Source organism: Delphinus delphis, chromosome 16 (assembly GCF_949987515.2).
Source record: "Delphinus delphis chromosome 16, mDelDel1.2, whole genome shotgun sequence".
NCBI lineage: Eukaryota > Metazoa > Chordata > Mammalia > Artiodactyla > Delphinidae > Delphinus > Delphinus delphis.
The window spans coordinates 32324145-32336952 of record NC_082698.1 but is presented as its reverse complement, the minus strand read 5'-3'; the positions used below and the strand labels follow the sequence as shown (position 1 = coordinate 32336952).

At 34.9% G+C, this 12808-nt stretch overlaps 1 protein-coding gene across 4 annotated transcripts in view; it reads left to right on the top strand.

Moving 5' to 3' along the window:
• The window catches only part of TBC1D12 (TBC1 domain family member 12), a 95792-nt gene that overhangs the window by 45277 nt on the left and 37707 nt on the right, over positions 1 to 12808 (top strand). For 2 of the 4 annotated variants that reach the window (XM_060034436.1, XM_060034437.1), the window contains exon 2: positions 3282 to 3405. In XM_060034436.1, coding sequence (XP_059890419.1) covers positions 3282 to 3405 — 124 coding nt within the window. Of the gene's footprint in view, positions 1 to 3281; positions 3406 to 6977; positions 7015 to 9275; positions 9326 to 12808 lie in introns of those variants that run through there. The other 2 variants (XM_060034439.1, XM_060034440.1) reach the window with 2 other exon arrangements.

The window sequence follows — 12808 nt, the reverse complement described above, 5'->3', positions numbered from 1 at the left end:
CTCTCAACCACTGCGCCACCAGGGAAACCCTCTCCTTCATTCTTGAAGGATAGATTTGCTGCATATAGAATTCTCAGTTGATAGTTTTCTTTCCTTTCAGAACTTTAAATTATGTCAGCCTGACACCTTCTGACTCCCATGGTGTCTGATAAGAAATCGGGTGTTAATCTTATTGAGGATACCTTGTTTTTGATAGTCGCTTCTCTCTTGATGCTTTCAGAATTCTCCCTTTGTCTTTTGACAGTTTGACCATAATGTGTCTCAGAGTATAACTCCTTGAGTTTATTCTGCTTGGAGTTTGTTGAGCTTCTTGGTTGTGTAGATTTGTATCTTTCATCATATTTGAGAAGTTTTTAGCCATTATTTCTTCAAAATTTTTTCTGCCCCTTTGTTTTTCTCTTCTGCTTCTGGCACTCTTATAGTACATGACTCTGCTCATTTTTATTCATTCTTTTTTCTTTGTGCTCCTGAATTCAATTAGGAATAATTGATAAGTTCAGTAAGTTCAGTTGTCTTACCTTCATGTTTGCTATAGTGAATTTTTAATTTTATTCTACTTTTCAGCTCCAGAATTTCTGTTTGGTTCCTTTCTATAATTCTGTCTCTTTAATGATATTCTCATTTTGTTCTACATTTCCCCCCTTGATTTCCTTTAGTTCTTTGTCCATGGTTTCCTTCAGCTCATCAAGAATATTTATGACAGTTGATTTAACATCTTAGACTAGTAATCTCATTGTCTCAGCTTCCTCAGGAATGGTTTTTGCCAAATTCTTCTTCCTGTGAATTGTCCATACTTTGCTCTTTCTTACTATTTATTGTAATTTTTTTGTTGAGACCTAGACATTCTAAGTATTATAATGTGGTAACTATGTAAATCTGTTCTCTCACTTCTTAGTGATTGCTGATTTTTGCTCATTAAGGGCTGGAGTCATCTGTTTGTGTTATTTCCAAACTGTTTTTGCAAAGTGTGTAATCCTTTTTGTGTGTGGTTGCAAGTTTCTGTTCTCTTATTGCTGCAGTTAGCTGGTGACCTGACAAAGATTTCCTTAAATGTCTGGATCAAAAAAAGGGACAAAAAGAGTTCTCTTTTAATATTCTGATAGATACCACCAATGGAAGCTGCTGCTGCCTGTTCCAGAAACTATTGCTCCTGGAGCCAGTGGGCTGCTATCCCCACAACTACAGGAGGGAGGAGCTGAGGAATGGGGGATGGTAGTTGGTTCACACATGCTGTTAACTTAAGAAAGATCAACAGCCTCTCCTTTCACACACTCTGTTGGTTGTTTTAAGTGTCTGATAAGGTTCTGTAGCTCTAAAATGGTTGATTCCAATTGCTCTTTCCATCTCAGTTTTTACTTTGGTGGAGGGATTGAATTCTAGATCTTTCTACTGCTTTATTTTGCATCAGTGATGTCTTTTGAAGTGCAGATGTTTAGATTTAAGCTCAATGTCATATTCAAGAATCCTTTGCATAAACCATGGTGACAAAGTTTTTCTCCTGTGTTTAGCATGGTTGGATGGCAAAGCTTTGGTGTGTAGGCAGGCCATATAGAGGCTTGTGGAGGAAGCATGGCTTGATGAGAACTGTCTGGGGAGTACAAGTGAGCTGTATGGGGCCTACAGAGGGAATTGGTGCATCAGTGCTGGCAGGAAGCCTTTGGGTGCCAGTTTACATGTTAATAAGACTTCAGGAAAGCCATCTGCAGGTTGAGTTGCTGAGGCTGTAAGTTTGCTCAGGCACTTAATGTTCTGGGCATGTGACTGAGCAGAGTTCTACTGGATATCCTCATACCCAAACCACTGACCCACTCTGCATCAGCTGGAAGCCACAGGAGAGCAGAGCCCCTTTCTTCTGTGGTGTCCCTTCAGTGCCCTCTATCGAGTAAGCTTAACAGCCTCATGTCTATTTTGAAAGGAGAAATGCTCAAAGGAATTCCATGTTGTCACAGAGCATATATTGCAAGGTGAATATAGGCAATAAATTGATGAGCAGCACATAAGATATCAAATAGTGTTTAAATTAATAGGCCATCATTTGAGGCTTGAAATTTTACTATAAATATACCAGTCCTCAGTATAATCATTATTGAAAACCTCCAACTTAGAGATCTTATAAAATAGAGAATTGAGTCGCTATATGTGGTCTCAGAGATGAAACCTCTAGAGTATCCTAAGCAGAAATTACTCTGAATTGTCATCAGTTCACTTCCATTGCACACCCAAGGAAGTGAGAGTGTTTCTTTAACTTATTATTCATTAACCCATATTCTTTTGTAGGAGTCTGTTGATACCTTTCTAAACTTGAAGAACAGCCTTAACGTTATGCATTAAAAACTTACCCCCTTCTTATCACAATAATGTACTTTTAAGAACAGATATATTTATATGATATTTTGAAAGCCTGAGTTATTTGGGCATTCAAATACTTTGTGACTGTTTGTAACTGTATGTGAAAATTTTAAATTTTCTTAATGAATATTTATATCACACCTTATATGAAGGCTTTATATTCAGTTGGATTCATTGTACCTTTCTGATTGGTTCATGGTGCCCTGGCGTGCTGTATTGATGTATACATATTTTGAATATCATTCCTGCTTACATGTGCAATAGATACTTAATTTGGTTGGTAAGGGAATGGAGATAATAGGTAAAATCCTTGATCCTTGTGCAGATTCTTTTTTTAGATTTTCAGTGAGAGATAGTTTCTTACTAGGTTACATATTGACGCTTTTGCAGTAAGCTTTTCTTGTGCATACCTGTCCTAGGAAAAACAACTTGCATATACATATATTATAGGAATAGAGGCTCAGTAGATACCCTTTTATTTCAAGCAATAACAAATTATTGCTGAGAATAATTAAATAGTATTTTCCCCAAAGATGGTATTACTTAATCCTTTACCTGTTTTATATAAGTTCTCTTTAACTTTTTTGTTCTCAGATTCTTGGCTTTTATTGTCAAGTATATATATAGTCAATTCTAGTACACTTTGTAGCTAACTCAAAGCAAATATTTACATTTTATTTACAGCTGTCATTTTTCTCCCAATTTGTTTATCTCTCTAATATCTCTGTTGATGATTCTTCTAATATTTCTTTATAAGCCAGGTAGTCTTAAGTGAGTCTTGTTAGTCTAATAGTCAGTAGTATAAGTAGTAGAAATAATTTTATTTAAAAGTATTTTGTATTTGTCTTGAGGATAAGCGTACTTTAAAAATTATTATTAAGTAGTTCCCTGGTTACCAGAAACACAATTCATGTAACTTTTCTGTGTTTCAGAAACCTTTTTCCGAAAAGGACAAAGGAACTCAAGTCAGTTGTACATAGTGCTCCTGGTTGGAAATTATTTGGTAAAGTCCCTCCCAGAGAGAATCTTCAGAAAACTTCCAAAATCATTCAGCAGGTAAGTACTAATGTAGCCATGTGGTTTGTCTTGCTTTTCAGATATTCTTTTCTAGATAATTAACCATATTCTATTTTCATTCCTTTTTCTTTTTAACATGTAAAATTTTGGGACTATAGATATTTGTAGTAACTTTAACTTTTTTTTAAAGCATGACATATTTTCAGTTATCTTTTATGGTTGTGAAAATTCTTTACAGTCATAGAACATTGATTTTGTTTCCTAGTTATTCCTTGGATGGCTTTTTTTTTTTCCTTAGCAAACCATTGTCACCACAGACTTTGACTTCTAGCCGAACATGGTAGCATTTGCCAGCGGCACAGATTTTATGGATAATGGGTAGTTGTGAACTGATAAAGCAGCATAAAGTGAAAACCGAGTAGATTTTGAGGTCGAACTCTTTCCTTGGTCACTTTTCTGGTTTTCTGTCTTAACCAAGGACTTTGTGAGAGGGCGGGTGTATAGTCTGTTTCTAGTAATTTAGGAGCCATTTCTTCTGTTATCTGTTTTAATATCCATATTCTTGAGTTCTTAAGAATTTCAGATCTTGTTTGACTCCTGAGCTTGTGCTTCTCAGTACTAGGAGATAAGTGAGACTGGAATGCAGTGAGACTGTATCAATTTGTAGCATTTTTAATTTTAGAGAAGCTGTTTCTCAGGAGATATTATAATAAATTTCCTATTTCTCTCCTTCCAGTTGTAATTTATCAAATTTAGCACATCCAGCATTTATAAAAATAATCACATTAAAGCAATAATCATCATTCAAACTGGAAAAAATACCTTCCTTTAAGTATTTACTAGTGTTCTTTTTATTGCTCAAAAGAAAAACAGGTTTCCCAAGTAAATGAGAACATAATTTTTAGATCTTTAAAAGCATTTGTTATAGTTAATTTTATTTACAAGTAATTAAAATAGTGACCAGTTTATATGTTGCTGAGACTTAAAACTGTAGTGCTGTGATTCCCAAGCTGTGTGCCTAGGGCACCCCATGTGCTGCAGCTAACGCAGGGGGGAACCATGGCAAACTCAGTGATGCTACACATCTGCTGGATATGGTGCAGACTGATAGCTAGTACACAATTTCAACATTAAATGGCAATGTATTATTTTCTGTGGCATCGTATTCTTGTGAATCTGGTTTTTCCTAGTTTGCTATGATAAAAATCAGATACTGTGCAAAAATCAGTGTGGAACAGGAAATGAAGGTGATGGTGTCCAATCTGATTTCAAGGTTTGTGAAATTGTACAGTGCACAAAAGGCACACGTGCCCAATTAGTAATTAATTGTGGTTATTTAAGAATGCAATAAAATGTTTTTCTTTTAATTTATGTGTACTATTTTTTCAAGTGGTTACTAAGTGCTAGGACATAAATCTTTACTTAATTATTGGACATAAATACTTATTAAACAGAATGTTTAAGGATTTCTGTTGGTTTAGGGGGCACCAAGAAAAAATTACTGAGACACTAAGGTTACTGTTAATCCAAGAAAGTTTGGGAATCTTTGCTATCTGGACATTAACTCTTTTTTCGTGAAGTCTTTCAGAAGACCAAGTTTGCCCTCTAGAGGCAAAAACAGTGGTCTTGCTATTGAAGGTTTGTATTCTTGACTTTATGATAGTTTACCTGAAATATGCTTGTGCATATACTTTAATATCTTTATGTAAACTAATATTCTGTGATATTTTCTTACCATAGATCTCTAAATAAGTTACTAGTGGATAATTATCTGTTCACCAATATGTCTGTGCCTTTAATGTGCTGTTTTCATTTTGGAAAGCCAAGGCCTCACCTCCTCTCTCCTTTTTATATATATGTTGTTTGAAAATTTGATTAGTGGTCAGGAAAAAACAACTCTTATTTTCATATGGGAAGAAGGAGTGAGTTGAAATGCAGTTTCTATCCTCTGTCCCTTTTCTGGCCTTTTACACATGATGATTTCTCCCAGCTGCTTCTTTTAATTTTTGAGTTTTCCATTTGTGTGTAGGTGCAAATGTGTATTTTGGTTCCTTTTTCATGGTTCTGTTTGTTTTGGGGGGGCTGTGATGGATAGCGAAGTCCTTATTCCTCTGACCGTTTTCCACGTTCAAAAATACGTATCTCTTTCACAATGTGATGGAATATGTTTCTGCCTCTCCTTTTCTGCTTTCTCTTTCCCTACTGTTTGTGTCCTCTACTCCACATTTGTCTCACTTTGCTGTTCTCTTCACTGCAATTGTCATTTTAAAAGTGGGCATGATTGGGCTTCCCTGGTGGTGCAGTGGTTGAGAGTCCGCCTGCCGATGCAGGGGACACAGGTTCGTGCCCCAGTCTGGGAAGATCCCACATGCCGCGGAGCGGCTGGGTCCGTGAGCCATGGCCGCTGAGCCTGCGCGTCCGGAGCCTGAGCTCCGCAAAGGGAGAGGCTACAACAGTGAGAGGCCCGCGTACCGCAAAAAAAAAAAAAGTGGGCATGATTTTCTTTTATTGGTAATGGTAAAGTTATAACTTTCTGTCTCTGTTCCCACTTGAAAACATTTTTTTACAGCCCTGATTTCTAAACTCTGTAAAATATTATCAATATAAAACTACATTTGAGATCCTTGACCATCTATCTACCCCTTTCAAATGTGTGTTATATGTTTGGAATGAGAAATTTAAAATGATGTTAAGAGTAAAGCCGTGAAGAGTGTTAAGACACATCTGTCATGTTTTAGGATAAGGTCTTAAGCTGTTAAGGCTATAGAAAATGAAGATAGCTAGTATTCCAGTGTAAAACTGCCTGAAACAGTAAGGCAGTGCTAGAAGTACTAAGGAAAAAATAGATTCCTTTGACCTTCCTAAAGATGCCTCACTTGCTTATTGAATGACAAAACAGTAAAATTTGTTAGAATATTAGAGTAGTAGTAGTATTTTATAGGATAATTATTTTATTAAGCAAATATTCAGAAAGGAGTTGCCATATTCTTAAGGATGAGTATATGTTTGGGAGCCAGAATTTTTTTCTAGTAGAGAGACACCTATAAGATTATAAACCAAACTATAGAGTAAAGTAGTGTTTGACTTACCATCTTTTTCCTCTATTGTTAATTGCACAAATAACACGATTATGTTCTCTATAAAATATAAAACATTATAGGGCGATATGTCTCATTTTACTTTGCCTTCATATTTTTAGGCCTTTTAAAATTCAATTTTTGTATGGAAAACACAATTATTTTCATGTGTGTATATTTTTACATATATGGTGTTATTTTTTTTCACGAACAAAATATTACTATATATAAATTTTTTTTGCCTTACTTTATGTGTTTTGTACCTATAGATTTTTCAGAGATATATGAAGTCCAAAAGTGAAAGATACTTGTAGGTTAAATATTTTTTAAAGTTTTATTCTTGTAAATTTTATTAAAGGTCTGATCAGTTTTAGTGCTTTCCATGTTAACAGTAAAGAAACATAAACATCATTTTAGGGTAATAACAAAGTCAGACCGACTCAAGTTTGGCATTTAACTTGACAGTAAATTCCCAAATCACATGAATATTCATAATATTATTTTATGAGGATTATCACATGTGTTCTCTTGCAGGTGTGAAATTCCTGCTTGTGGCCATTTGAACCAGTTGGTGAGCCATGTTAAAAATTGCATCTATTAATTATAAATAGTATTTCAGTTATATGGTAGTTCAATTGACCTAAGTTTTTGGTTTTTCTAAATTAATAGGCTGAAGTTGGAATACAGCTACATAGTTTGTCTTATGACCTCCAAACTGCAAGTGAGAATTATTTCAAATGCACCATGTTATGTATAATTGTAACATGATTGCATACTAGATTGAGTATACTCTATTTATGTCAAACTGACAGTCTTTCAGTAGAAAGTGATTTTTTTGTTTGGCACTGTTTTTATATTGGCATCTTTTTCATTATGAGGAAATTAGATTGGAGTACTTAGATGATATTTCATGTTTTTCATCACTCGTCTTTCTGAGTGATGTTTTAGTTGCGTGGTTGAATCACTTTCAGATATCTTTTGGCAGGCAAGGAAAAAAGTTTTAAGGCACTAACTGATTTCTTAATCTGAGTATTTCAAATTGTCCAGAAGTAGGATAGGTCACACTGCTCAATTAAGCCTTTGATTTTGAATTGTTAACTTCAGGAACAATAGCGCTGTGGAAAGGACTAGAATACACGTGCTTTGTGAGCAGTAAATATATAACACTTTGCAAGTGTAGAGCTTAATTTTCTGTTTACTAACTTTATTGGTGTATGTAGCATTAGGATACTTGAAAACAGTTTGTTGGTTTTAGTTATGCTTAAATATGGATACCTTTGGTGTAAAATTTGAGTGAGCACTGCAATAAATGAGCTACTTCCTTCATTGTTAAATTGTGGAGGGGCTGGACTATGTTCAGAATTTGTTTTTGATAAGTCCTTAAAACTGTTAACACACTTGCATGTTTTTTCACCTTTATTTACCTAAGGTATTGTCACCTTGAAAAGGTAGTGAATAATTACCTTTCTAGCCGCATGTGTGTTCCTTATTTATAGTTAATGATAAATTATGTCTTTCCTATGTATGAATAAATTTATTTCATAAATGTTAATTTGTGCGGTCTGGAGATTGAGAGAGGACTTTATAACAGCTCTGGGCCTGTGCTTCGGGGAGAGGGGAGAAGTGTGAGCCTTAAGAAAGAAGGTTAAATTAGGTAAAGAAAACAAAAAGAATAAAGCACTAACCCCTTTAGGAAGAGTGTTCTCACTGTCCACCGAAACTCAAAAGTTGAGTCACTCTGTATACACATCAGGCTATTTTGGCTTTTACATTGTCTTTAAAAGAGAAGCTCCTATTCTATTCTTTCTTCTCCCAAGACTCCATATTTTACTTCAAGAAGCTGTTCAAAGACTCCTGCCACCCTCCGTTTGAACCAATAGACTGATCTTTTCTCATATTCCGTCCTAGTACACCTTCTTTCTGGTGAATCCCTTTAGATACAGAGCCCAAGCCATCAGAATGTGGTAGGATACCATTCTGTGACCAACTTACTCTGTGACCTCGTGTTAGCAAGCTCTAAACCTTTTCTCTAGTAGAACTTGAAGGACAAAATTCTTTAATTGATCCTAGATTCTTCTCGAAGATTGTCTGGCTTTCATTTCAATGAATGTGTAATTTATGCAACATACATTGACTGTGTATAATACCATAAGCATGGTTCAGGTTCTTGGGAAATAGATAAATATAAGTCCTAGCCTTTCAGTTATTCTAGCATAACTGTAGGAAGGAGGGGGAAGGTTCATATACGGTTTTAATATAGTGTAGTGAGTGCTGTAATACAGTTGTGAACCAAAGTATGAGAGTAGAGATGAAAGAGTGATTAATTCTGCTCAGGATGACATGCAGTTTCTGTGTTATGAAGTATACTAGTAGGAGTTCACCAGGTAGACAAGATGGGGAAAGACATTCCAGATAGAGAAAATTGAATGAACAAGCAGGAATGCACCAGACTTGTTTAGCTCAATTTTAGGTCAGTATTTCAGGGAAGTAGGGTAGATGGTGAAGGTCCTTAGCCACAAGGTTAGAAAGTTGGGTTTTAACCAAAATACTTTTAAATAAGGCACTGAGGCATCAAATTCATATACTGGAAAAATTCTGGAGGCATTGTAGAAGTTAAATTAGAAAAGAGTGGGTTTGCAAACAAGGACATTAAGATTTATTGTAGTAGTCTATGATTCTGGTTCTCAAACATAGTGGATTATGTAGGGAATGTGTTAAAAATACAGATCCCTCAGCTCTTTACCTTGAGTTCTTAATGTCAGTTTTGTGTTTTTCAATTCTTGTGTTTCTGGTTGTTTCTTTTTCAAATCTGCTATATCACTTTTTGCAGTTTACAGTTCCCTGCTGAAATTTCAAGCTTGGCCTTTATCTCCTTAAACATAGTAAGTATAGTTTTTATAGCCTGTGTCTGATAATTCCAATGTCTGGAAATTCTATAGGTCTGTTTATATTGAATATTGATTCTGCTAGTTTTTGTTAGCAGATGCTATTTTATCTCTGTGTGTGCCTGGTTACCTTTGCTTGGGTGCTGGATGTATATTTGAAACATCATATGTAGAAAACAATTTGAAGTACATCTTGGTTACTTCCAAGTTTTATCAACAGTGAATAAAGCTCCTATAAACATCTGTGTGTAAGTATTTTTGTGGGTGTAAGTTTTCATTTCTTTTGGGTAAATACCAAGGAGGCTGGTTGCTGAATCATATGGTATTTTAATTTTGTAAGAAACAGCCAAACTGTCTTCCAAAGTGACTGTACCATTTTGCATTCCCACCAGCGATGAATGAGCATTCCTGTTGTTCCATATCTTCACCAGTATTTGGTGCTGTCAGTGTTTTGAATTTTGACCATTTTAATAGGTGTGTAGTCATATCTGATTGTTTTAATTTGCAATTCTGAATGAACATGAATTAGAACATATTTTCATATGTTTACTTGTCATCTGTGTATGTTATTTACTGAGGTGTCTTTTCTGACCTTTTGCCATTTTTAATTGGATCGTTCATTTTCTTATAATAATAAAAACAGAACTCAATAGAGTTTTAAGAGTTCTTTGTATATTTAGTATAACAGTCCTTTATCAGATGTATCTTTTGCAAGTATTTCCTCCCAGTCCATATCTGGTCTTCTCATTCTCTTGACAGTGTCTTTCACAGAGTAGAGGTTTTTAATTTTTATCAAGCCCTGCTTCTCAATTATTTCTTTCATGGATTGTGCCTTTGGTGTTGTATCTAAATAAAGTCATCACCATACCAAAAGTAATCTAGGTTTTCTCCTGTCTTCTATAGTTTTATAGTTTTTTTGTTTTACATTTAGGTCTATAATCCATTTTGAGTTAATATCTGTGAAGAGTGTAAGTTCTATGTCTAGATCCATTTTTTTGCATGTGGATGTCCACTTGCTCCACGCCATTTGTTGAAAAGACTACCTTTGCTCCATTTTATTGCCTCTGCTCCTTTGTCAAAGATCAGTTAACTGTGTTTATGTGGAACTGTTTCTGGGCTGTCTGTTCTGTTCCATTGACTTCTTTGTCTAGTATTTTGTCAACACTGCCGTGTATTGATTACTGTAGCTTTACAGTAAGTCTTGAAGTCGGGTAGTGTCAGTCCTCCAACTTTATTCTTCTTCTTCAATACTGAGTTTGCTATTCTGGGTCTTTTGCCTCTACATATAAACTTTAGGATCACTTTGTCAATATCCACAAAGTTACTTGCTGGGATTTTGATTGGGATTGTGTTAAATTTGTAGATCAAGTTTGGAAGAACTGACATCTTTGTAATACTGACTCTTCCTATCCATGAACATGGACTGTCTCTTCCTTTAGTTAGTTCTTCTTTGGTATCTTTTATCTGAGTTTTGTAATTTTCCTCATGTAGATATTGTATATATTTTGTCAGATTTGTATCTAAGTATTTCATTTTGGGGGATGCTAATGGAAATATTAATGTGTTTTAAATTTCAAATTCCATTTTTTATAGCTGGTATATAGGAAAGCAATTGACTTTCCTAATATCCTGCAACGTTGCTGTAATTGCTTATTAGTTACAGGAGCTTTTTTGACTGTTCTTTCAGATTTTCTACACAGACAAGCCATGGCATCTGAAAACAAAAACAGTTTTATTGTTTTCTTTTCCAATCAGTATACCTTGTGTTTCCTTGTCTTGTTGCATTAGCTAGGACTTCCCATACAATGTTGACAAGCAGTGGTGGGAGGGAACATCCTTGCCTTGTTCCTGATCTTAGAAAACTTAGAGTTTCTCACCATTAGATATAATATTAGCTATAGATTTTTTGTAGATGTTCTTTATCAAGTTGAGAAGTACCCCTGTATTCCCTCTTTAATGAGGGTTTTTGTCATGAATGAGTTGAATTTTGTCAAATGCTTTTTCTGTATTGATATGGTCTTGTGATTTTTCTTTCTTAGCTTATTGATGTGATGGATTACATTAATTAATTGTCAGATGTTGAGCCGGCCTTGCAGACATGGGATAAATCCCACTTGTTCATGGTTTATAATCCATTCGATTTGCAAATATTTCATTGAGGATGTTAGCAGCTATGTTTCTGAGAGGTATTGTTCTGTAGTTTTCTTTTAATGTCTTTGCCTGTTTTAATATTAGGGTAATGCTGGCTTCATTGATTAAATTAGGAAGTATTCCTCTGCTTCTGTCTTCTGGAAGAGATCATAGGGAATTGGTATAATTTCTTCCTTAAATGTTTCTTAAAATTTGCTGGTGAAGCCATCTGAGCCAAACTGCTTTCTCTTTTGGAAGGTAATTAATCATCAACACAATTCCTTTCCTCCTTCCTTCTTTCCCTTCTTCCTTCCCTCCTTCTCTCCCTCCCTTTCTCCCTTCTTCCTTTCATTTTTTCCAGCTTTATTGGGGGTATAATTGTTGATTCAATTTTTTAAATAGATAACAGGACTGTTCAGATTGTCTCTTTCTTCTCTGAGTTTTAACAGATTGTGTCTTTAAGGAATTTATCCATTTCCTCTAAGTTATCAAATTTATGGGCATCTGATTGTTCATAATATTACTTTAACGTACATCAGATCTGTAGTGAGGTCCCCTCTTTCATTTATGATATTTGTAGTTTGTGTCTGCTTTCCCTCTCCCTCTCTCCTTTCCCTTCCTCCCTCCATCCTAGAGTTTGTAATATGCATTTACAGCTAATCTAAGCCCACTTTAAAATAACATTTACCACTTCATGTGTAGTGTAAGTACTTTATAATAACAAAATATTCCTAATTCCTTCCTTCCATCCCTTGTGTCTTTGCTGTCATTCATTTCACTTATACATGAGCATGCTCTCACACACACACACATACACACACACACACACACACACACATATGTAACTGAATATATCATTATTATTTTGAACAAACTGTTATCTGTTGGATCAGTTAAGAATAATAAAAATAAAATTTTTATTTTACCTTCATGTATTTCTTTCTGATGCTCTTTCTTTCTAGATGTAGGTAAAAGTTTCTGACGTGTCATTTTCCCTCTCTCTGAAGAGCTTCTTTTAATAGACCTTGCAAGGCAGATCTGTTGGCAACAAATTCTCTCAATTTTTTGTTTGTTTAGAAAAGTCTTTTTTTCTTCTTTTTTTTTGAAGGATAATTTCATAGGGTACAGAATTTGAGGGTTTTGCATTTTTTCTTTCAACACTTTAAATATTTCTCTGTACTCTCTCCTTGCTTGTATGGTTTCTGAGAAGTTGGATGTAATTGTTATCTTTGCTTTTGTATAGGGAAGGAATTTTTTTCACCTCTGGCTTCTTCCAAGATTTTTTTTTTTCAATCTTTGATTTTCTGCAGTTTAAATATGTTATGCCTACATATAGTTATTTGGGCATGT